The following is a 26410-nucleotide window of genomic DNA, read 5'->3' as shown; positions in this document are numbered from 1 at the left end:
GGTCAGGATTCAACACCAGCCTGGCCAACATGGTGAAACGCCATCTCCACTACATTACAAAAAATTAGCCAGGCATGGTGGTGTGTGCCTGGAGTCCCAGCTACTTGGGAGGCTGAAGCATGAGAATTGCTGAGATCATGCCACTGCACTCCAGCCTGGGTGACAGAGCAAGACTCCGTCTCAAAAAAAAGAAAAGAAGAAAAATTACTTCAGCAGAAAGAAAAAGAAAATTAAAGAATTTGAGGCCAGAATTTGAGGCCACGTGCAGTGGCTCACACCTGTAATCCCAGCACTTTGGGAGGCAGAGGCGGGAGGATTACCTGAGGTCAGGATTTTCGAGACCAGCCTGGCCAACATGGTGAAATCCTGTCTCTACTAAAAATACAAAAAATTAGCCTGGTATGGTGGCGGGTGCCTATAGTCCTAGCTACTCTAGAGGCTGAGGCAGGAGAATTGCTTGAACCAAGGAGGCAGAGGTTGCAGTGAGCCAAGATCACACCATTGCACTGCAGCCTGGGCAACAGAGCGAAACTCTATCTCAAAAAAAAAAAAAAAAAAAAAAAGAGAATTTAATAAATTTTGTGGTCCAAATAAGTTATGAGTTTTTAAAAAAAACATAAATTGCACTCTGCTCTTCAATGGACTCAATACAACTGTCTGCCTCCTGGCCAGCCCTCAAAGCAGCCCGGGAATCTCTTTCAGGGTTTCCCATTCTCTTCTATTCTTCCTCCCATCTCCCCGCTGGCTGGAGAACCTTACTTGATAACTGGTGCCAGAGGACCAAAAGTCTCTTCATGAGTGCACAGCATGTCCTGGGTGACATTGCTCAGCAGGGTGGGCTCAAAGAAATTTTTTCCAAGATGGTGTCGTTTTCCGCCTGTCACAATGGTGGCACCTTTAGAAACGGCATCATTCACCTGTTTCTCCACCTGCGTGATGAGGAAGAAAAAAAGCTTTCTACATGATACAATCTTTCAGAATGTTTAAACTGCAGAAAACTTTAACTACTTCTATCTGTTATCTTTTTTAAAAATATAGGTTAACAATAAAGTATGCTGGTTTCCTTTTGTAGAAGGAACCACATTTGCACAGATTCAGAAGCAAGAGTGCCACCTTCATCCTTGCTCTTTGATATCTTCTAGCTGTTTGATCTTCCTATTTGTTGAATGGTCTAATATATCTTCACTTCTGTCTAGGCCTGTGGCTCAGCTGTTTGCTGGCGTTTGCTTTCATTGCGTTCTGAGGTTATTTCCAGCTTCTTGGATCCCATGTTGTCCTCTTTCCTGAACTGAGTTTTTGTTGCTTTCTGATATACACATTCTCCTCAAGTAGTTTGTTTGTTTGTTTGTTTATTTATTGATTGATATGGAGTCTTGCTCTGTCACCCAGGCTGGAGTGCAGTTTCGTGATCTCAGCTCACTGCAACCTCCGCCTCCCAGGTTCAAGTGATTCTCCTGCCTCAGCCTCCCGAGTAGCTAGGATTATAGGCACCTGCCACCGCAGATAAATTAGGGACCTGGAAGGAAATTTTTGCCCGGCTAATTTTTGTATTTTTAGAAGAGACAGGGTTTCACCATCTTGGCCAGGCTGATCTCAAACTCCTGACCTCGTGATCCACCCACCTTGGCCTCCCAAACTGCTGGGATTACAGGAGTGAGCCACCAGGCCTGGCCAAGTAGTTGTTTTAAAACAGATGCCCTGGATGTAGTCTAGTTTCTGAATTTTCATACACCACATTTCTGGTGTTTTGTACTCCACCTGATTGATAATTTGCTTGAGTACAGAATTCTGATACAAAATAACTTTCCTTCAGAACTTTGAGTGCACTTCTCCACTTCTAGTGTTGTTGAGGAAGTTTGAGCCAAAAATGGTTCTCACCCTTTTTCCTCTTGATAGCCTTTTCCTCTCCGAAATCTCCTAGGATTTCCTATGCTCTGATATTCTAAAATTTTAGCAATATATATATATGTATTTTTCATTCATCCTACTTGGTAATCAGTGAAATCTTTCAATCTGCAGAATAATTATTTTCCCCTAACTCTGCGAAGTCTCCATCTATTATTGACTTGGTAATGTCACTTCCTCCAACTTCCCAATTATTTCATTCTAGAACTCCTACTACTGGACAGGTATTAGTAGGAGTTCAGATTAGTTCTGATTTTTTTTTTTTTTTTTGGCATTTCTATTATATTTTTGGCCTCTCTATTGTTTGCTTTAAACTCCATAAGATATCCTAAATTTTATCGTCTACCTTCAGCTACTGAAGCTTGTGACAGGCAAGTATGTAATTTCTACAGACTCTTGTTTTCATTGCTTCATTTCCTAGAACGTATTTCTTATTAGCAGTTTACAGATGCACTATCTTCTCAAAACTCTTGCAGGACACTATGAGATTCTTAGAAAATTTCCTTCTAGTTCCCTAATTTATCTGCTGCCTTCAGGGACTGTTCCGTTTGTTTTTCCTGACCTTTCCTCTTATGTGCTGATGGTTTCCCCATCATGATCCTTGGTTGTTCATCTTTCTGAATGAAGGACTGAGTTGTCGAAACTAACCTGGTCGGCTGCTTCTCAGCTCCAGCAGTGTGTTTGGGGGACACACACACACAAGGACTGGGTTGATCAATTTGGGGATGTGTGGCATGAGTGGTGTTTGCTGTTTTAAGCTTGGGTTTATTCTAACGTGCAGGCTTCACATAAGGGCAGCTCCCTTCCCCAAAAGGCAAAGTCGGGAAAGCCCTATCCTGATGTACCTAGCCTCGTTCTTGAAGCTGTAGTCCGCCTAGATACCTACTATATTTCTTCAGAAAAACTGTCCTGCCCAGAACAAATGTCTCTGCTGTCTTGTGTGTCTTGGTGGTGGTCGTGGTGGGGAGAGATGGTGGGAATGACCCAGAAAATTGTGCAAAAGTAGAATCAACCAGCTTCATCTCCTCCCCTCTTCCTATTCCTACTTTCTACAGCCACCAATTCTAGAAAGGCTCTGTCATTTAAAATGGCACCAATTTCCTCTGCAGGGTTCCCCTGGGTAGATCCATCTATTATGACTTCTGTTAACACAATCCCTTTTGAGTTCCAGAAGTTCATTACAATCTTTGGTTCACTGGCATTGTTTTCCCTTCCATTTTTCACCTGAATTTTCTGTTTTGCTTTTGTTTCTGAGACAGTCTCACTTTGTTGCTCAGGCTGGGTGCACTGGTGCGATCTCAGCTCACTGTAACCTCCACCTCCTGGGTTCAAGAGATTATCTTGCCTCAGCCTCCTGAGTAGCTGGGACAACAGGTGCTTGCCACCATGCCTGGCTAATTTTTTTTTTTTTTTTTTTTTTTTTTAGAGATGGTCAGGCTGGTCTCAAACTCCTGACCTTAAGTGACCCACCACTTCAGCTTCCCAAATGCTGGGATTATAGGCATGAGCCACCACACCTGGCCCTCAGCTGAATTTTCTATAGAGTTTCAGGAAGGTAAATACAGGTGTGAATGCATTCTGTCTTCGAAAATCCATGCCCCCGCTGCAGTGCTCTCATAGTGCATCACCTGCAACTAATCCCCATTGGCTAGGATGACTTACTTTCTATGAATTTTATATTTTAAAAATAATTCTACTTAACAGGGGTCTACCCCCTTGATCCCCAAGTATAATCTGCTCTGCCCTTTTCTTGTCATATTAATGTGAGGTGCAGTGTTTTTTTCCTGGAACCCACTCTATGACAGTATGTACACTAAAGCCAACACTGAATTGTTTTTAAACAAGGTGGTTTCCACCAAATTTCTCTCCAGCGAAAAAGAAATTTTGGGGTTGGTTTGTCTGAAGTCCTGGCATACAGCACCATCTGGAGGACAATGTGTGTCTTCCCTTTGGGGAAAAAATCTCTAAGACAGAGTGGTTTCCCAACCTGGCTGCAAACTAGCATCATCCTGGGGCACTTAGAAAATGCCAATGTCTAGGCCTACTACACATAAATTAACACTCAGTCTTCTTGGATGGGTCCCAGGCAACTGTAGTTGATAAAGGCATGGTGTGAGTTAAGGACCACCACTCTAGGACTTGAACCATAGCTGGCCTAGACCCAAACTGCCTTCACTTGACAAGTGAATACCCCTGGTTTTTCCCCAAGGTCCAAAGTCACCTCTAAAATGCAGGTGGTTCCAATGTAAATTTTAATGTATTTTCTTTATCTAGAGTAATCCCAAGACAGTAACTAGAAATTTATCAGAGCTCGGTCAAACCTCGATGCTTCCCTGGGTTTCCCAAGGCAATGGAGGTGGGTTCAGCTGAGTTGACTGCCCACGGGGTGGGGGCAGCCATGGAGTCAGGGCTTGGCTCTCAGGCTCTGAGGAGGTTGAGGAACATTGGTCGGGCTGTGCTTCCCATGATGAGTACTGACTTGGCTCTCACTTGCTTCTGGTTCTTCAGTTGCACCCAGGGGCTGGCTGTGCCTCCACTGTGTGTCTCCCTCTGGCCATCTCTCCTCCCTTCTTTCCCACACACAGTCTTCAGCTTCTATTGTCTTCCTGATTTGAAATATTCCATTAAAACCATTTCTGGGCAGGTGCGGTGGCTCACGCCTGTAATCCCAGCACTTTGGGGGGCCGAGGCAGGTGGATCACCTGAGGTCAGGAGTTTGAGAGCAGCCTGGCCAACGTGGTGAAACCCCGGCTCTACTAAAAATATAAAAATTAGCCAGACGTGGTGGCGGGTGCCTGTAATCCCAGTTACTCGGGAGGCTGGGGCAGGAGAATTGATCGAACCCAGTGGGGCAGAGGTGCACTGAGTCAAGACTGCACCACCGTACTCTAGCCTGGGCAACAGAGTGAGACTCCATCTCAAAAAAAAAAAAAAAATACTGGATGTTTGATACTACAAGAAACTTCCTTGTGACTCCAAAATGAATTTTTTTAAACAGCAGAATAAGGAGAGAAGTTTCATAGAGCTAGTAGTATGGATTATAACATTTTTTTAAACAAACAAATCTTTCCTAAAAGCAGTTTCCCTTCACTGTCTCTAAATCCTGAACATGGCATCTGTGATTCTGCACCCCTGGCTAGGATAGTTTCATCAAGGACTGTTCTCGACAGGGATTTTGTCATCAAGAGAAGAAAGAACAGGACAACGTCAGGATTACAGCTGAAATGCAAACCATCTGCAAACAAAGCCAGTCTTCCATTCCATAGGTGTTCCAACAGAGGAACGAACTTTGTCTCGAGATCCTAATTGCTGAGGCAGTGAGGGGCAGAATTGTCATCACTATAACAAAATTTAGGGAGGGCAGTAAAGACCTACAGCGACAGAACGCATGGGGACTTGGTGCAATGGCAGGGCTAGAGCAGCTCATGAGCAGATGACGCCCCCCCGATTCATGTAACTGGTAGGCAGAATTCACTTTTCTCAGGTTTCTCATTGTTTACAAAATAGGCTTGCCGGGCACTTTACCAAAATGACTTTTTTGTTTTCATTTTTTTTTTGCCTTTTAACATAATTTTTTTTAGCTATTATTAATTTTTTGATTTTAACCTTTGCGGCTTTTGTGTGAAAACATAGTTGAAAATTCCATTCTATTCCATGTATAGATGTAGATCTCTCATACTCTATACTCTAATCAGGGTAGTTAGCACATCTGTCACCTCAAACATCAATCATTTCTCTGTACTTGGAACGTTCAAGATCCACTCTTCGAATAATAGCTATTTGAAAATATACAAGACATTGTTGCTAATTACAGTCACCCTACAGTGCTATAGAACACCAGAGCTCATTCCTTCTGTCTAGCTCTAATATTCTGTCAACCAATCCCTTTCTATCTCCACCTCCCAGCCAAAGTGTTTTTGCTGATTAAGCTTTTGATATGGAAACCATGAAATTTACTTTCACAAGTAATATAGTATACTTACCTTTTCTACTGCTTTTTCATTAATCAATGGGCCCTGAGTAGTTCCTTCCTCAAATCCATTACCTACGTGCAGGTTCTTCTTCATGGCCTCAGCAAATGCCTTCACAAAGGCATCGTGGATGCCCCTTTGCACCAAGAATCGGTTTGAGCAAACACAAGTCTGGACAGGAGACAAAAACAAACCCGCACAGTCTGTCAGAAGCTGCAGACCTGACCAGTGAATGTGTGGCTGCTACCGCCTCTCTGTGAAAACACTTCCCTCGGTGGCTGCCATGTGTTCAACCTGCCATTTTCCTCCTCACGTGGGCTTGGCCCCAAAGATAAAAGCACTGAGTCAGCGCATGTTCCCCTCCAATTCCCTCCACAGTGGCTATGCTACACAGCTGCTATGCATCAGTGATTAGTTGGCAATAAGTACCTGTAGACCAAAAAAAGAAAAAAAAAAAGCCACCCAATCCATGTTTTTTTCAAATGCCTTTGTTTGTTTCCCTGGGGGGTGGGAAAAGAATCTGCAGTTCTCCTGGGAGACTGTGATGCTGCAACCTCAGCAGAGGCTAAGAGGAATGTGGACCAACACCAACTTATAGTCTTTTCTTTTTCCGAGACAGGGTCTCGCTCTGTCGCCCAGGCTGGAGTGCAGTAGTGGTGAGTTCACTGCAGCCTTGACCTCCAGGGCTCAAGTGATTCTTCTACCTCAGCCTCCCAAGTAGGTGGGACTATAAGCACTCGCCACCATGCCCAGCTAATTTTTTTTTTTTTTTTTTTTTGAGATGGAGTCTCTGTTGCCCACGCTAGAGTGCAGTGGCCGAATCTTGGCTCACTGCAAGCTCCGCCTCCTGGGTTTATGCCATTCTCCTGCCTCAGCCTCCCGAGTAGCTGGGACTACAGGCGCCCGCCACTTCGCCTGGCTAGTTTTTTTGTATTTTTTTAGTAGAGACAGGATTTCACCGTGTTAGCCAGGATGGTCTTGATCTCCTGACCTCGTGATCCGCCTCCCAAAGTGCTGGGATTATAGGCTTGAGCCACCGTGCCCGGCCCCAGCTAATTTTTAAATTTTTTTTGGCTGGGCGCAGTGGCTCATGCCTGTAACCCCAGCACTTTGGGAGGCCGAGGTGGGTGGATCACGTAAGGTCAGGAGTTCGAGACTAGCCTGGTCAACATAGTGAAACCCGTCTCTACTAAAAATACAAAAATTAGCTGTAGTCCCAGCTACTCAGGAAGCTGAGGCAAGAAAATCTCTTGAACCTGGGAGGTGGAGGTTGCAGTGAGCTGACATCACGCCACTGCACTCCAGCCTGGGCAATAGAGTGAGACTCTGTTGCAAAATAAATAAATAAATAAATAAATAAATAAATAAATAAATAAAATGAAAAATAAAAATGTAGAGACAGTCTCACTCTGTTGCCCAGGCTGATCTCCAACTCCTGGGCTCAAGTGATCCTCCTGCCTTGGCCTCCCAAAATGCTGGGATTACAGTTATAAGCCACCATACCTGTCCCCAAGTTGTAGCCTTATAGTGTTACTGATGGTAACATTTTGTGTTTATGAAGGAAAATATACCTATTTCTGACCAAACCAAGCTTATTCAGGTTATGTGGAAGGGAAAAACTTAATTACCAAAGGCCAAAGCAAGGATGAAAATTATTTGATAGAGAATATCACACAACATTTCATAGTTTTTTACAATATAGCCTTTCGGGGATATTTACTCTGTTTCTAGAATGCACTTAAAATTACATATTGATGGTACTTTTAAGATGAAATGCTTAAGAATATTTAAGAAGGCAGGATCCTGGCAGCAGCTTGGATAGAACTGGAAGACAGGATCCTTGGCTCAGAGTCCCAGCTCCTCAGCAGATCTGACACTGTGGCCCGAATATGTCTGATCTCAAGTCACTTTTTCCTTCTAGAGTTTCATTTCCTCATCTGTAAAATGCAACGTTTGTAGAGCTGATAACTGTGAAAGTCCCTGACAGATCAAATATTCCAGGATTTCCTAGGAAGACATGAGCTCAGGCCTCTGGTCTCCCAGGACAGCCCCGTTACTCCTCCAAAACACTGCTGGCGTGGGCCTGTGCCCTGTACAGGGCACCTCTGATGCTCCCTCCATCTCGGGACAGCGAGGCCCCACTGGGTCATAGCAGGCAGCAGGGGTTTGAGTTTTTCCAGCCACCACCCTCCTCAACATTTTCTTACTTTCTTTCCCTTGGCCTCAGAGACCCCAATTGTTCAAGGCTGTTCTGTGTCTGAGATGATTATATCCGTTCAGTAGAAAAGAGATCAATGAAAGAAAACTATAAAAATAACCAGATTAAAAGGGTAGGGGAAAGAAGAAAACAGAGAACAATTTGACTAAAGGACAACTGCTGTTCAGAAAATTCTTTGAAGCCAGGGACTGCAACTTATTTTGGGGGGGCCCCTCTGAGTCTAGTATAGTCCCTGGTAAAAAAAAAAAAAAAAAAAAAAAAAAAAAAAAAAAAGTCAGGCATATACTAAATATTTGCTGACAGAGTCAATGAATAAAGAATGAATAGTGGAAGGAACCCAAAAGTAGTTTCCTTCTGGGATTTAAGGCAGTAGAGGTGGTGGGATCTTTGTAACACACACACACACACACACACACACACACACACAGGCACACACACACAACCTGAAATACTCTTCAGGACTCACCTGTCCAGTGTTCCTAAATTTAGATGCCAGGGCCCCTGCTACAGCCTGGTCCACGTTGGCACTGTCAAATACTATAAATGGAGCAAGGCCTCCCAGCTCCATGGAGACCCTTTTCACAGAGTTTGCTGCATGGTGCAACAGGATCTGTGAGCAGAGGAGAGAATGCTGTGAGCACAGAAATCCACTACCAGGATTGTTATAAGCCTTTGTTTAAAAAAATTACCAAACGGTGAAAAAAGCAAGGTGCACAGTGGTGTACATGGGATAACTCTTTGCATAAGAAAAGGGAGAAATGAGAATATGTATTTACATTTGCTTGTATTTGATAAAGAAACACTGGGAAGAGGCTGGGTGTGGTAGTGTGCACCTGTAATCTCAGCACTTTAAGAGGCTGAAGTGGGAGGATTACTTGAGGTCAGGGGTTCCAGACCAGCCTGGGCAACATAGTGAGACTCCATTTCAAAAATTAAATAAATAAATAAGTTAGTAAAATAAACGCTGAGATGACAAGACACAAAAAGTCATTACTTATAGAAAGAGGGAGGGAGTCAGCGTTGGGGTGAGGGTGAGACTTGTCATGGTAAACATTAAGACTGTCTTAATTTTCGAACCATATAAGTAAGCGTATTATCTATCCAAAACAATTATATGATGGGCTTAAAAATCATAGAGATAAGGTAATAAAATCACCTAGAATCCCACAATCCATAGCTTACACTGATAACATTTTAAAGTACATCCATTTAGAATTTAGCCATGCAGGTTCATGTACATGTACATCTAAAAAAAAAAAAAAACAGGATGGTATAATTATATAATTATACAGTTTTGTAACCTGCTTTATCGTCCTAATGAATCACATATTTGGGACGTCTGTCTTAAAATTTTCATAACATTTTATACCTTGCTCCTTTAATGTAACACTATAATGTGAAGATCCTCTTATGTCAGCACATATGTTTCTGGAACTTTGTCTATTTATTATTATTATCATCAAGATGCAGTCTCGCTCTGTTGCCTAGGCTGTAGTGCAGTTGTGCAATCTCCAGTTACTGCAACCTCCATCTTCTGGGTTCAAGCGATTCTTCTGCCTCAGCCTCTTGAGTGCTGGGATTACAGACATGTGCCACCACACTTGGCTAATTTTTGTATTTTTAGTAGAGATGGGGTTTTGCCATGTTGGCCAGGCTGGTCTTAAACTCCTGACCTCAAGTGATCTGTCTGCCTCAGCCTCCCAAAGTGCTGGGATTATAGGCGTGAGCCACTGTGCCTGGCCTAGAACATTCCTTTAGATGCGTACATCATATTCTACTGCATGGCTATTCTGTAATTTATTTATTCAGACCCCATCTGTTGGACATTTAGGTTGTTTCCATCCTTGCTGTTAAAAAAATGCTGTGGATTGCGCCACTGCACTCCAGCCTGGGTGACAGAGCAAGACTCTGTCTCAAAAAACAAACAAAACAAAACAAAACAAAACGCTGTGATTATTCTGTCAGGATGAACATGTAGAATTGCTAGCTCAGTGTATAATCGTAAGGCTTTTGGTACATATAGCTATTCTAGTTTAAATATCCAGTAAGAGATTTCATAGCCTAAGAAGTTGCTCAGGGATGTTTAAATGATTAATTAAGGATAGTAGGTCTTTGTCTAGACATGGCTGCAGGGAAGATGGGACCACACTTGAGACGGTTCGAGTGAAACAGACCGTGTTCACAAGCCCAAGGTGGCTCTAGCGTTGCCCCCCAAGTGTTGTACATTCTGAGGTCATGAGTTTTGTGACAGGGTTCTTGATAAAAACACAGAATGGCTGGAAAGCTGGGCCTGTGTGGGTCCTATGTATGTGTCCGTATGTTAATATTCCAGCTATCAAATGGTAGTAACAATCTTCTCTGAAACATTACTGTTCAACAAAGTAGTTCAAGTTTTAAGACTACACATATTTTTTATTGGATGCAACATAACCATTTAAAAAAATTTTTTATGTTTTTATCGTAAAATTTTTAAGAAATGTCATTGACTGTTCCTGGATTTGCTTCAGTGCAAAATGATTCTCACTGTTGCATCACTCCATTTTGCCTCCACCTGGCCTTGAGCATAGGTCCTGTCTCTGGTGTCTGTCCCTCCACCTGCGCTGGCTCTGTGTCCTCTGACAGTGTCCTCTCCCCACTCAGTCTCTGCTTTTCCAGGAAGGCGGCTTGCCCTGGCCACTGGGTATGGCATAAACTCCTGTGATGTCTTAATGAATCTTTTCAGCTCCAGTTCCCATGGGCTGACCTCAGGGCCTCAGCTTCCAAAGACAGCATGTGATTGGCCCGGCCTACCTTTCTTTCTTTATCTTTTTTTTTTGAGTTTAGGAGCGGAAGTTTAATAGGCATAAGAGAGAGAAAGAAACAGAAAGGCAAACAGCTCTCTGTCTTCTCTAGTGAAGGAGGGGGACTTCCGAGAGGAAAAGGCCCTGACCCAGCCCACCCTTCTATGCCAGGCTACTTGTCCTAGATCACTGGCCAGCCCACAATTTACGTTTCGCTCAAGTTAATGACCACTCATGGTTCAGTTCTCTGAACAGAGGAAGAGACGAGGTATCATGCGCTTTAAAACCTGGCTGCTGTCCTCTCCGTGGGGTCCTGGGAGGGGTAGCCCCCCTAGAAAGAAGCAAGGGCAGGGCAGGCATCCCTAGAACAGGCTCGCTGTGTATGCCTCAGTTACAAGAAAAGGTTCTCCACCCCAGGACCAGCAGCTGAGCCACTAATCTCTGAAGACCAGCTCAGCAGAGGTGCTTGCTGCTATATGCATTAATTATCCTTTTAGCTATATTTGTCACATTTCCCATTCAGTCACTTGAGGTCCATCACTGTCCTAGGTAAAGAGGAGCAAAGCTGGACTTGGCAGGGTCATGGCTGATATTTTCCTGGAGCCCTGTTAGATGAGGATAGTTTGCTGAGAAAACTGAGTTGCTGCCCTTCGCCCAGTATCCTGGGAATTTCTCTGGCTTGAACGACGAAGGATGTACAACCCTTTCTCCCAGGCTTCCCTCTTTTCTCTAACTACTTCGTAGTAACATTTGAATCCCTCTGCAGGTAAGTTTGCATTGTAAGACCCACTGATCAGGGCATAGCAGTGTATGGATCTAAAAATTCCCATTCCTATTATGAATGAATGGTAGGATTCCAAAGCACTACTCCCGGAGTATGAGTTTATAGCATGACAAAAGTGATTATGACTGGGAGGCATTAAAATTACATTATTCCAGCCGGGCACACTGGCTCACACCTATAATCCCAGCACTTTGGGAGGCCCCTAAGGAGGGAGGATCACTTGAGGCCAGGAGTTCCAGATGGGCCTGACCAACATGGCAAAACCCCATCTCTACAGAAAATACAAAAATTAGCCAGGCGTAGTGGCACATGCCTGTAATCCTAGCTACTCAAGAGTCTGAGGCATGAGAATCACTTGAACCCAGGAAGTGGAGGTTACAGTGAGCCGAGATCATGCCACTGCACTCCAGCCTGGGCAACAGGGCAACTGTCTCAAAAAAAAAAAAAAAAAAAAAAAAATTAAATTATTCCCTCATGCTTCTCATGGTTTCTAAAATGACCACAGATGCACAAAATCTTTGAAATTAGACTTTTTAATTTTTATTATTTTTTGAGGCAGGGTCTCACTCTTATTGCCCAGGCTGCTCACTGCAGCCTCGACCTCCTAGGCTCAGGTGATCCTCTCACCTCAGCCTCCCAAGTAGCTGGGACTACAGGTGTGTGCCACTAAGCCCAGCTAATTTTTTTTTTTGTAGAGACAGGGTTTCACCATGTTGTCTAGGTTGGTCTTGAACTCCTTGGGCTCAAGCAATCCTCCTGCCTTGGCCTCTCAAAGTGTGAGGATTACAGGTGTCAGCTAGCACACCTGGGCAGATTTATATTATTTTTTATCTGTTATGTGTTTATGGACATGAATACTATGAGTACAGATACATATATGTGTATATGTATATGTAAACTAGTAGAAAAAAAGCACGCCATCTGAAGAGAAACACCATAAACAAAAACTTTTGTTCTACCTTGATTTTTTCTCTTTTGGACATTTTAAAAATTATTTATTATTTTTTAATTTCTTAACTTTTTTTTTTTGAGACGGAGTCTCGCTCTGTCACCTAGGCTGAAGTGCAGTGGCGCGATCTCAGCTCACCTCACTGCAAGCTCCGCCTCCCGGGTTCACGCCATTCTCCCATCTTAGCCTCCCAAGTAGCTGGGACTACAGGCACCCACCACCACGCCAGCGAATGTTTTGTATTTTTAGTACAGACAGGGTTTCACCGTGTTAGCCAGGATGGTCTTGATCTCCTGACCTTGTGATCCGCCCACCTCAGCCTCCCAAAGTGTTGGGATTACAGGCATGAGCCACCACACCTGGCCCTCTTTTGGATATTTAAAAGGATAAATAAACATCTACTTACAGGCAAACGCATTAAGTGTTCAGCAAAGAACATGTCATCATTTAAGGGGAAAAAAACTCAAAGAAAAAGACCTTGTCAATTATCTAAGTACTTTTAGACTAAACACAATTTCTGTTCAATTCAAAAACATCCATTTCAACATTAATTGTGTGTTTCTGGAATCTCTAATTTTACATTATTGAAAGAAACCTGCATTCCAGAATTGAAAAAAATACAAGGGAAAACTTTCACCCACTTCACATACAACAAGTAATGCAAAAATAATGGGGCCCTCACTACCCCAATTTCTTTGGTTTTGTCAAGCAGGAACCTATGTCATGCCATAAAGAACTGTCCAAAATATCTCCAGAGGATGGTCAGATATTACTTTATTCAACCAACAGACCTTTTTTTTTGAAACAGAGTCTTGCTCTGTCACCCAGTCTGGAGTGCAGTGGCACAATCTCTGCTCACTGCAACCTCCACCTCCCAGGTTCAAGTGATTCTCATGCCTCAGTCACCTGAGTACCTGGGATTACAGGTGTGCACCACCACACCTGGTTAACTGTTGTACTTTCTGTAGAGACGGGGTTTCACCATGTTGGCCAGGCTCGTCTTGAACTCCTGGCCTCAAGTGATCTGCCCACCTCAGCCTCCCAAAGTGCTGGAATTACAGGCGTGAGCCACCGTGCTTGGCCTGTGACAGAGCTTTTAACACTGTGCTGGAAATCTTTCCAAAATTGGTGATCAGGATGAAATAGTATTTTTATAACCTATCAAGATAAAATATTAGAAAGATATTTGTTTTCTTTGAAACTTGAGTCACATACCTTTCCTGTAGTTGTTGAACCAGTAAAGGAAATTTTGGACACCAGGGGATCAGTACAAATTGCCTCCCCTACTTCCTTGGCATTCTTTCGAGAACAGGGAATAACATTGTATACACCTGGAGGAATTCCAGCCTGGCTTGCAAGCTATAAACAGAAACAGCAAACATGTGGCAACAATTTACTAAACTGAAAAAAAAAAGAAAAGAGAAATAAATCATTCAAGGCTACTATGAATACCTTTACTCGCATAAACTAGAAAACCTAGAGGAGATGGATAAATTCCTGGAAATAAACAAGCCTCCTAGCTTAAATCAGGAAGAACAAGATACCCCAAGCAGACCAATAACAAGCAGCAAGACTGAAATGGTAATAAAACAATTACCAACCAAAAAAAGTTCAGGACCAGACAGATTCATAGCAGAATCTACTAGGCATTCAAAGTAGAATTGGTACCAATCCTATTGACACTATTCCACAAGATAGAGAAAGAGGGAATGCTCCCTAAATCATTCTATGAAGCCAGTATCGCCCTGGCTTCATAGGAAGGACAAAACCAAGGAAAGGACATAACCCAAAAGGAAAACTACAGACCAATACCTCTGTTGGACATAGATGCAAAAATCCTTAACAAAATACTAGCTAACACATCCAAATCCAACAATACATCAAAAAGAGAATCCACCATGCCCAGCTAATTTTTGTAGAGACGAGGTTTCACCGTGTTGGCCAGGATGGTCTCGATCTCTTGACCTTGTGATCCACCCACCTCAGCCTCCCAAAGTGCTGGGATTACAGGCGTTAGCCACTGCACCTGGCCTGGAGACTATCATTCTGAGTTAAGTAACTCAGGAATGGAAAACTAAACATAATATGTTCTCACTCATAAGTGGGAGCTAAGCTGTGAGGAAGCAAAGGCATAAGAATGACACAATGGACTTTGGGAACTCAGGGAGAAAGGGTGGGAAGGGGGCAAGGGATAAAAGACTACAAATTGTGTGCAGTGTATACTGCTCAGGTGATGGGTACACCAAAATCTCACAAATCACCACTAAAGAACTTAATCATGTTAATCAAATACCACCTGTTCCCTAATAACCAATGGAAATAAAAATTAAAAAATAAAATAAAATCAGACATTTTGTACCCATAAAAAAAAGAAAGCTACTTTTAAAAATTAGGGAAAAGATGAAAAAGATAAAAGAGAAAGTGACAAAAAAGATTCAACTCATGGATAATAGGAGTCCCTAAAGGAGTAAAACCAAACCAATGGTGAGGAACAAATCCTGAAAACTTTATAGAGATATAAAACAAAAAGGCTGGAAACTACGTACTGAAAGAGCACACTGCATACCTAGAGTATGGACTCAAAGCAATCATCACAAAGACATATTCTAGTGACATTACTGGTCTTTAAAGGGGGAAAAAAACAAATCGAACCCTTTTGTGGATCTAGGCAAAAAAAACCCAAAAAAACAAAAACAAGTTAACTTATAAAGGCAAGAAACTTAGGTTACTGTCTGAATTTTCAAGAGCAACACTTTATATCAGAAGAAAATGGAGAATATAGTTAAGATAATCAAGTAAAAAAAAAATGTGAGCCAAGGATTTTATACCTAGCAAAACTGATTTATAAGCACAATAGGCCCAGACTACTGACAACATTTAAGAAGGGAAAATATTATTCCCACAAGCCCTTCCTAAGGAATCTACTACAGACTGAGGTTGTGATCACCAAATGTCTAGAGAGACACTGGCATAAGCACTGGTGGTGAGCATAAACATACAGCTGCTTGTTGAACTAAGTCTAAAGGAGGGTTAAACTGGAGAGAATAGAGCATGTAATGGTTGTAGCCTTGGCAATGCAGGTGCAGTGTAACTATTTTAAAATACAGAGAAATGTTTATAGCCAAGATGGATTAAGGAGACAAGACAACTAAATGTAATGTGATATCCTGGACCAGATCCTGAAACGAAAAAAGGAGACTAGGTACAGACTAATAAAATCTGAGAATGGATTTTAAAGTATGGACTTCAGTTAATAACAGTGTATCGCTATTCATTCATTAATTGTAACAAATATACTATACTAATGTAAGCTGCTAGTAATAGGAGAAATTGAGTGTAGGATATGTGGGAAAATACCCCATCTCTGCGATTTTTTCTGTAAATGTAAAACTATTCTAAAATAAAAGTTTATTACTAAAAATGAGAATGGAAAGAGAAAATACCAAAAAAGTACACCATTTTCAATAGGCACATTGGTGATATTAAAATTAATATTTTTAAAAAATAAAATTAATATTCAGAAGCTGTTGTTCTGTGTAATGAGTACATATGGAATATTAATTTAGTAATTTCCTGAGTCTTTAGAAACCAGGAAAGAGGCCAGGTGCGATGGCTCATGCCTGTAATCCCAGCACTTTGGGAGGCTAAGGTGGGTGGATCATGAGGTCAGGAGTTCAAGACCAGTCTGGCCAAATGGTGAAACCCTGTCTCTACTAAAAATACAAAAATTAGCTGGGTGTGGTGGTGGGCATCTGTAATCCCAGCTACTTGGGAGGCTGAGGCAGAGAACTGCTTGAACCTGGGAGGCAGAGGTTGCAGTGAGCCGAGATAGCGCACTGCACTTCAGCCTGGGTGACAGAGCAAGACTGTCTCAAAAAAAAAAAAAAAAGAAAAAAGAAACCAGGAAAGAAAGAGATGCAGATATAATATAAAAGAAGTTAAGTAAAAAGTCTACAGGACTGAATTTGAATTGGAAGTTTCTGTAGGAATTTCTGTAGCATTTTATTGTGTATATACATGTGTGTACACATATATGTATATCTCCTAGCCCTGCCCACTGAAAAGGCCTACAAATAGTGATAGGGTAGGTGGTTTTAGGTGTAATGGGGGAAAAAGCAAAGCAGAGAAGGGGATCAGGAGCATCAGAGTGTGAGGTTGTGATTGATTTTTGAGACAGTCTCACTGTCACCCAGGCTGTAGTGCAGTGACACGATCTCAGCTCACTGCAATCTCCGCCCCCAGGGTTCAAGCGATTCTCCCGCCTCAGCCTCCTGAGTAGCTGGGACTACAGGCACGTGCCACCGCGCCCAGCTAATTTTGTATTTTTAGTAGAGACAGGGTTTCAGCATGTTGACCAGGCTGGTCTCGAACTCCTGACCTCAAGTATCTGCCCACCTCAGCCTCCCAAAGTTCTGGGATTATAGGTGTGAGCCACCACACCCAGCCAAGTTGTGATTTTTAGACAGGGTGGCATTTGAGTGAAGATGTGAAGAAGCAAGTCATAGGGGTATCTGGGGGAGAGCGCTCCAGACAGAGGGAAAGTATAAAGTTTGAGTGGAGGGCAAGGCTGGTGGGGTCTGGAAAGCAGCAGGGGCCAGAGTGGTCCAAGCAGATGAATGAAGAGTGAGGGGCTCCAGCGTGATGGACAAGGTCAGAGGCATACTGGGGGGTGGGAAGTGACATCTTATAGGACCTTGAAAGCCACTAAGGAATCTGGACTTTACTCTGAGTGACACAAGAGGACACTTGAGGTTTTCAAACAAAAGAATAAGATCTAATGGAATGCAGGTTGAACTGGGAATGGGAATGGTAAATAAGAAGTTTCCTAAATGTGAGAAACATCCATGTTTAAGTGCCTATTTCATGAAGATGATGGATAGATACCAATTTTACAGTAGGCTGAAAATACATGGCCTGCAGATGTCAGAAAATCCCTCATCCATTTTTTTTCCCCCAAAAGAGCTAGAGCTGACTTAAAATAAATGCCAGTAGATTAAAACACCACACTATGCATCAGGAGACATAAGCAAAGAAATAGGCTCCAAAATTGCTTCTTTCTGTCCCAGATAAACATTAATTTTTGGACTTTGTCTGCTCTGTACAAACACAGGGAGAGCGGCTCACCTCAGCCAGGGCCAGGGCGGAGAAGGGCGTGTCTTCGGCAGGCTTCACCACCACGGTACAGCCGGCTGCCAGGGCGGCCCCCACCTTCCGGGTGATCATGGCACTGGGGAAATTCCACTGGGGTTAGAAGAGCAGAGGAAGTATATGAGAGGAAGGACCGCCTCATTAGTGCAAAGGAAGGCAGGTTGGGAAGTCAGTGAACAAATTCCATTGCACAACTGATTGACAAACCCGTTTGGCTGCACAGGTCAGCTCTCAGAACACCTGACCCCCTGCCAACTTGAGGGACTCTGAGATAAAGGCTCATGAAGATAGGAAATATTTTTGGAATTGAACACAGTAAAAAATGAGTTAGACCAGGGGTCTGCCAACTTTTTCTGTGAAGGGCCGAATCATAAATTTTTTAGGCTTTGTAGAATGTATAGTTTCTATGGCAATTACTCAACTCTGCAGCTGTATTGTGAAAACCACCACAGATAGTAGGTGTATGAATGAGTGTGACTGTGTCCCAATAAAACTTTATTTACAAACATAGGTAGTGGGCTGGATTTGGCCTGAGGCCCATGGGAGTAAATATTAGCAATGGTTTTGAAAATGGCAGATGATTTATTACTTCCTTCCCCATACATATTTATAGATGCCTATAGACATACCTATAATAACAGTATTTTATTTTGAAAAACGCTATTATATAGTACTTACTCTGTATCAGGTATTTTTCTAAGTACTTCAAAATTAAAATTAATTAAATCCTTATCACAACCCAATGAGGTTGATATTAACCTCATTTGCAAGTTCGAGAAAATCTGGCCACGGTTGCACAGTTAGTAAATAGTAACCTTCAAGTCAAACCTAGTCCATCTAGGCAATCAGGGGGATTCTGTCAGTAACTATGCTGAGCAGGAAAAGCACAGACATCTCGAGACCAGCTGACAGATACAGGAGAGAAGTTAACATGGGACTTAGTAGAAGGCAGGACCCAGAGGGAAAGCTGGGTGTTCCACAAATATACTGCAGCCCCATCCAGGCAGATGTGATACCTTATTTCTTAGCCTTTCTATCTCTAGAACCTGGCCCAATGCCTGCTGGTGGGTCCACACATGCTTTGCTATTGATGATAACCATCAATTAAGCATAACACTTTTTTCCAAACTATGGCAAGTTTAAAAATGTGTCATATCTTAAGTCTTTTTAAACATAATAAATACCGGAAGATCTTTTCAGAGGTGCTAGGCAATGCCAGGAAGAAGCCTCCAGGCCAAGTCAGAAGAGCCCCTGGGTCCTCCTGCGGCGCATCCCACTTTTGCAGGCATTAGAAATGCATCCTTTCACTCATTGCCACCACACCTAACATCATCAGAAGACCAGGAAACACACTTCCACATCCAGCAAAAGTATCAGGAAACCAGGAACAGGTGACAAAACTAACAGGATAAGCACACCTGCTCAGGCGGAAGAATGAATTCTTTCCCAACTCCCTATCCAATCTCCCACCCTAGGATCTTGCTGATCTCACTGTCACCTACCGGGGTGATGACTGCAGCCACACCTACGGGCTGCTTGAGGACCAGGGCCCGCTTGTCCTTTGCTGGGGTGTAGATAATGTCTCCGTAAACACGGCGGGCTTCCTCAGAGAACCACTCTAGGAAAAAGGCGGAATAGAGAATTTCTCCATGTGCCTCCTTCAGTGGCTTTCCCTAAATTAAACCAGAAAAGAACCCACATATTACCTTCTGATAATAAAAGCATGGCTCTGTGTTCCTAAATTCTTCAAGGTGCAAGAAGAGTAGAAAAGTCTCCTACAATGATAGCCAACAGTGGGGAAAATTTCTGACTTTGGCGTGAGTTTTAAAAAGCAGAATTACAATGACGACTGTATCACCCTAAACCACAAGTGTCATTTGCATTCTCAATATGTTTACAAATTAGGAAAATTTTCCTCCCTTCAATATCTTCTAAGTATTGTAACCATGATATGAAATAATTTATTACATCTATGAAAGAAGTATTGGTATATTTTAAAATGTACAAAAACAATATTAAAAAAACAACCAAAACAGTACCATGAAAAAAACATCAGAATGGTGAAACAGCAGTTATGCATATAGTTGCACACAAAATCTATTTTTGGATACTATTAAAGAATAAACTGGAACATACAAATTTTATTTTAGCAAATCTAAGTACCCTGGCATAACAATGATTTGGCATTTGATCAGTAGAGAAGGAACCACATATTCTTTAGCTACAGCCAGCAGTGATGGGAAGTCAGGGGCTTCCCCAAGTGAATTCCTGGAGAATTTCTCAGTGCACCAAGTCAGAACCCTGAACTTACACTTTCAGCTGTGATTATTCTGGCAAGGTCATCCTTATTTTGTATCATTAAATTGTACCACTTTCGAAGTAATGAACTCCTCTCCTGCAAAAGAAATAACAAGGCAGAAAAGTAATAAAATGCCAAGCGTAACACAGAATGCTAAATAAAATTCAATATCCTAAAATATTAGCTGTATGGTCTCATTCTCCTTGACTGTGATGGTTAATTTTATGTGTAAATTTGACTGGGTTCAAGGAGCCCCAGAGAGCTGGTAAAACATTATTTCTGGGTATGTCTGTGAACGTTTTTGGAAGAGATTAGCAGTTGAATCAGGAGACTGAATAAAGAAGATCTGACTTCATAAATTCACGTGGGTATCATCCAATCTGCTGAGGACCTGAAAAGAACAAAGTGGCAGAGGAAGAGCAAATTCACTCTCTGCATGAGCTAGGACATCTATTTCCTCCTGTTGCCAGACACCAGACATTGGCATTCCTGGTACTCAGACTTTTGGACCCAGACTAGAACTCAGATTGGACATATCAGCTTTCTTAAGTCTCCAGCTTGCAGACAGCAGAGGGTGGGACTTCTTAGCATCCACAATCACCTGAGCCAGTCCTTTATGAGAAGTCTCTTCCTATATATCTATGATTCCATATACATATATATAACATTGGTTCTCACAGAACACTGGTTCTATTTTTCTGGACAACGCTGAGTAAGATGCTTGGGGAAACATACATTGACCTTCTGTTTTTTTGTTTCTTTGTTTTGGAGACAGGGTCTGGGCTTGGACAATGAGAAGCACACAAACTAAAAAAAAAATTAAAATTTTAAAAAATTTTTAAAAAGAGATAGGGTTTTGTTCTGTAACTCAGGCTGAAGTGCAGTGGTGTCATCATACCTCACTGCAACCTCTGCTTCCTTGGTTCAAGTGATCCTCCCAGCTCAGCCTACTGAGTAGCTGGGACCACAGGCACACACCACCATGCCCAGCTATTTTTTTCTTTTAACTCATCTATATCTGTTACAACTTTAAGCAGAATGTGATTCGGGCACTACATTTCCATCCACAATACTGGCTCTGAGTTATTTTTGGATAGCTTTATGATATGCTTAGGTAGGCTTGTAGCTTTGCTTCTCAAACAATACTTTTCTTGGAAAATAAGCCCTGTGGAGAGTTCCTTCCATCAAGTTGCTTCAGTTTAACCTATTTCTAGAGGACTAGTACATGCAGAATTGGCAACTACAGGGGACGAAAAGTTCAAACAGTAGATCCTACAAGATGTAACAAATACTTTTCTAAACATCAAGGTATAGCTCAAGAACACTTCGATAGCAAGATTTGGTCTACTAAGGAATCCAGCTTGATAGCTAAACACTTAGACCACAAAGTTAACATCATGTTATATACATCTTATAACGATTACCTTGATCTGTTAAAATAAGCCAATGTGAAACTAAAAAAGCATTACTAGCTCTGCTTTAGTGCCTAAGGTATCACAGCATCACTTAGAAGTAGAAAGAAATCTTATCTTCCCCTTAAAGTAGTTGTTGTCGTGCCATACAGACTTTTCATGCTAACAGGATCTACAGGATGATCATGCTCAGCTAATTAAAAAGAATTTTCTTTTGTATAGACAAGGTCTCACTATATTGCTCATGCTAACTGACCCTTCTTTGGTGAGTAATAGAGATCCAATTTCAAGTTGCATCTAAAGAGGTATACTGGGTCATAAATTATAAAAGAGAAAATAAGTATTGTAGAAACAGCTATTATTGCTTATGGTATATAAGAACAACTTCAATTTTACCATACAAAGGTAGAGTTCCTTACTTTATTATTATTATTTTAGATAGGGTCTTGATCTGACGTCCAGGCTGGAGTGTGGTGGCGCAATCATAGCTCACTGCAACCTCAGACTCCTGGCTTTAAGTGATCCTCCTGCCTTGGCCTCCCAAAGTGCAGAGATTATAATTGTGAGCCACCATGCCTGGCCCATTCTACTTTCTGTCTCTATGAATTTGACAACTCTAGGTACCTCATATAAGTAGAATCATACAGCATTTGCCCTTTTGTGACTGGCTCATTTTACTCAGCATAATGTCTTCAAGTATTGTTCCCTATTATAGTGGCTCGCTGGCAACCTGGATTTGTCCCAGAGACTGACATATAGACTGGGGCATGCATGAGGCATAAGAAAGGGTTTTACACACTTAAGAAGAGGACCCAGGCACAACAACATGAATGCACTTAATACCACTGAAATGTACACTTAAAAATGGTTAAAATGGGCCAGGCACGGTGGCTCATGCCTGTAATCCCAGCACTTTGGGAGGCCGAGGTGGGCAGATTATGAGGTCAGGAGATCGAGACCATCCTGGCTAACATGGTGAAACCCCATATCTACTAAAAAATACAAAAAAAAAATTAGCCGGGCATGGTGGTGGGTGCCTGTAATGTCAACTACTCAGGAGGCTGAGGTAGGAGAATGGCGTGAACCCGGGACACGGAGCTTGCATTGAGCCGAGTTGGCACCACTACATTCCAGCCTGGGCAACAGAGTGAGACTCCGTCTCGAAAAAAAAAAAAAAAAAAGGTTACAATGGTAAATGTTCTGTTATGCATATTTTGCCATAATTTAAAAAATTCCAATGAACAAAAAACAGAGAAAAGGATACACTGGATTATTAACAATATTATGGGACCAGGTGTGGCGGCTCATGCCCATAATCATAACACTTTGGAAGGCCAAGGAGGGAGGGTTGCTTGTGGCCAGGAGTTTGACACTAGTTTGGGCAATGCGGTGAGATCTGTCTCTATACATACACACAAATTATCTGGGTGTGGTGGTGCATGCCTGTGGTCCCAGCTACTCAGAAGGCGGAGGTGGGAGAATCGCTTGGGCCTGTGAGTTCAAGGCTGCAGTGAGCCATGATAGCATCACTGCATTCCAGCCTGGGCAACAGAGCAAGACCCTGTCAAAAAAAAAAGAAAAAAGAAAAAAGATAAAAGGAAGAAATCATTTCTAAAAAAAAAAAAAATTAATTCATTCACATAAAACCACTTTAAAAAAGAAAACGAGGAAGGCCTAGAGAATCTAAGCGACCTGGGTGGCCATGAAGGCACTCTAAAGACAGAGCTGCCCAGGCTCTAGCTTCCCACATCTGCACAGGTGTATCCAAAGCCAAGAAGAACCTTTGCATTTTGTTTTTTCAGACAGAGTCTCACTCTGTCACCCAGGCTGGAGTGCGGTCTTGCCAACTCGGCTCACTGCAACCAACCTCCACCTCCCGGGCTCAAGCAATTTTCATGCCTCAGCCTCTTGAGTAGCTGGGATTACATACAGGTGCATGCCACAATGCCTGACTAATTTATTTCCTTCCTTCTTTTTTTTTTTTTTTTTTTTTTTGAGACAGAGTCTGGCTCTGTCCCCCAGGCTGGAGTGCAGTTGGCATGATTTCGGCTCACTGCAAACTCTGCCTCCCGGGTTCAAGCAATTTTCCCCGGCTCAGCCTCCTGAGTAGCTGGGATCACAGGTGCCCGCCACCACACCCAGCTAATTTTTGTATTTTTTAGTAGAGATGGGGTTTGCCATTTTGGCCAGGCTGGACTTGAACTCCTGACCTCAAGTGATCCACCCGCCTTGGCCTCCCAAAGTGCTGGGATTACAAGTGTGAGCCACCATGCCTGGCCAATTTTTGTATTTTTAGTAGATACAGTGTTTCACCACGTTGGACAGGCTGGTCTTGAACCCTCCTGACCTCAGGTGAGCCACCAGCCTTGGCCTCCCAAAGTGCTGGGATTACAGGCGTGAACCACCGTGCCCAGCCTGAACCCCTCCTTTCAAAAAGGAAGTTTCCCTGAGAAGATCCAAGCCCTTGTAAGATGGAAGCTGACCTCACTGTAATGTTCAAGGGGCACAGACATTAGGATGGGTGGTGTGATCTGAACACAGGATGATGCTGCTAGTATCAGCAAGAGGTCCCAACACCAGCCCTGCAGCTGCCAAACAATCACTGACTGAGTAGAAGGCTTTCCAGACCCCTGCAGTGTAACACCATTGTATGGCAGCCTTGATCTTCGTGCGGCCTTGTGGGACTCCAGAATGACGCTAGGGGAACCAGAGCTCAGGCCCTGGTCCACTCCTTTCCTGTGATCTCACCAATCCCATCGCTTTAAGTATATATGCAGTACACACAGGTATGAATTTCACATTTACATTTCTAGCCCAGGGCTCGCTCTGAAACCTCAGACTCATATATCCAACTGCCTATTTTATATCCTCACTTGGGTGTGAACCGACATCTCAGACTCAATACGTCTAAAACTGAACTCTGATGTCTCACCCTAATGCTGTTCCATTCAGCTATCCTCATCCTTCCAATTGCTCAGGCCAAAAGCCCTGGAGTCATCACTAACCTCTCTCGTTCACCTACTTCCCATATAATGATCCATCAGAAAATCCAGTGGGGTCTACCTTCCAAATACATCCTTTATGGAATAACTGTTCACTTTGTCCACTGCTACCACCCCGGTTCAAGTCACCGTGGCCTCCCACCTAAATCCGTGCAACAACCTCCTAACCTGTCTCTCTGCTTCCGCCACTCTTTTTTTTTTTTTTTTTTTTTTTTTTTTTTGAGGCCAGGGTCTGCAGCTCTGTCGCCAAGGCTGGAGTGCAGTGGCCAGATCTCCAGCTCACTGCAAGCTCCGCCTCCGGGTCTCGTCATTCTCCTGCCTCAGCCTCCCAAGTAGCTGGGACTACGAGCCCGCCACCTCGCCCGGCCTAGTTTTTGTATTTTTTAGTAGAGGCGGAGTTTCAGCGTTAGCCAGGTTGGTCTCGATCTCCTGAGCTCGTGATCCGCCCGTCTCGACCTCCCAAAGTGCTGGGATTACAGGCGTGAGCCACCGAGCCCACCCCGCCCTCTTTATCAATTCTCAGCACTCTGGTTAAAGTGGCCTTTCAAAATGTAAATCAGACCATATCTCTGCTTAAAACCCTGACACGGTTCCCCCTTTACTCAAAGTAAAAACCAAGTCCTTAGAATAACTCACAGGTCCTACATGCTCCACCCACTCCTCCCCTTCTCCATATGACCTCCTCTGATACAACTCTTTCTCTTTGCTCAGTCCACACGGGCCTCCTCGCTGTTCTGCAAATGTGTCAGCCATGCTTCTGACTTTGGCTGTAGCTGAATGTCCTTATGAGAGGTGAAGCCATCTGGACTTCCTAGGTCCAGTGGGGACTTGGAAAACTTTTCTGTCTGACAAGAGGATTGTAAAATGCACCAGTCAGCGCTCTGTAAAACGCACCAATCAGCACCCTGTAGCTAGCAAGAAGATTATAAAATGCACCAATCAGCGCTCTGGAGCTAGCAAGTGGATTGTAAAATGCACCAATCAGCGCTCTGGGGCTAGCAAGGGGATTATAAAATGCACCAATCAGCACTCTGTAAAAACACACCAATCAGTGCTCTGTAGCTAGCAAGAGGATTGTAAAATACATCAATCAGCGCTCTGTAAAATGCACCAATCAGTACTCTATAAAACGCACCAATCAGCAGGATCCTAAAAGTAGCCAATTGCAGAGAGGACTGAAAAAAGGGCATTCTGATAGGACAGAAACGGAACATGGGAGGGGATAAATAAGGCAATAAAAGTTGGCCACCCCCCACCCACAGCAGCAACAACCTGGGTCCCCATCCCCACTGTGGAAGCTTTCTTCTTTCACTCTTCACAAATCTTGCTACCGCTCACTCTTTGGGTCCATGCCATCTTTAAGAGCTATAACACTCACCGCAAAGGTCCGTGGCTCCATTCTTGAAGTCAGTGAGGTCACAAACGCACCGGCAGGAACCAACTCTGGACACACTTACTTCCTTTGGCCTTTGTATCTCATGTTCTCAATGAGATCTACCCTGATGTCATGGGCTGAACGGTGCTCCCCGTAAAATTGACATGTTGAAGTCCTAACCCCCCAGTATCTCAGAATGTGAGTGTATTTGGAGATAGGGCCTTTAAAAAGGGAATTAAGTTATGATGAGGTCATTCTGGTAGGCCCCAATCCAATCTGACTCTTGTTTTTAAAAGAAAAAATTAGGACACAGACACACACAGAGGAAAGACCATGTGGAGACATACAGGGAAGATTCATTCATATATCCAACTGCTTACTTTACATCCTCACTTGGGTGTGAACAGACAACTCAGACTCAATGAGTCTAAAACTGAGCTCTGACAAGATACAAAGACAAAACTGAGCTCTCTGCAAGCCAAGAAGAGAGGCCTTAGAAGAAACCAACCCTGACAACACCTTGATCTGGGATTTCTACCCTCCAAGGCTGTAAAATGAGAAATGTCT

General features: G+C 43.0%; 1 protein-coding gene across 1 annotated transcript in view; it reads right to left on the bottom strand.

The window, feature by feature from the left end:
* Positions 1-26410, bottom strand: part of ALDH5A1 (aldehyde dehydrogenase 5 family member A1) — a 36009-nt gene that overhangs the window by 7948 nt on the left and 1651 nt on the right. The window contains exons 2-8 of the mRNA XM_003897123.4: positions 20067-20150; positions 19258-19428; positions 17732-17848; positions 13823-13966; positions 8561-8704; positions 5889-6047; positions 760-929 (exon numbers count right to left, since the gene is read on the bottom strand). Coding sequence (XP_003897172.2) covers positions 760-929; positions 5889-6047; positions 8561-8704; positions 13823-13966; positions 17732-17848; positions 19258-19428; positions 20067-20150 — 989 coding nt within the window. The remainder of the gene's footprint in view (positions 1-759; positions 930-5888; positions 6048-8560; positions 8705-13822; positions 13967-17731; positions 17849-19257; positions 19429-20066; positions 20151-26410) is intronic.

The sequence above is a fragment of the Papio anubis genome, chromosome 6 (genome assembly GCF_008728515.1).
Source record: "Papio anubis isolate 15944 chromosome 6, Panubis1.0, whole genome shotgun sequence".
Taxonomy (NCBI): domain Eukaryota; kingdom Metazoa; phylum Chordata; class Mammalia; order Primates; family Cercopithecidae; genus Papio; species Papio anubis.
This window is presented reverse-complemented; position numbering and strand designations above follow the sequence as displayed.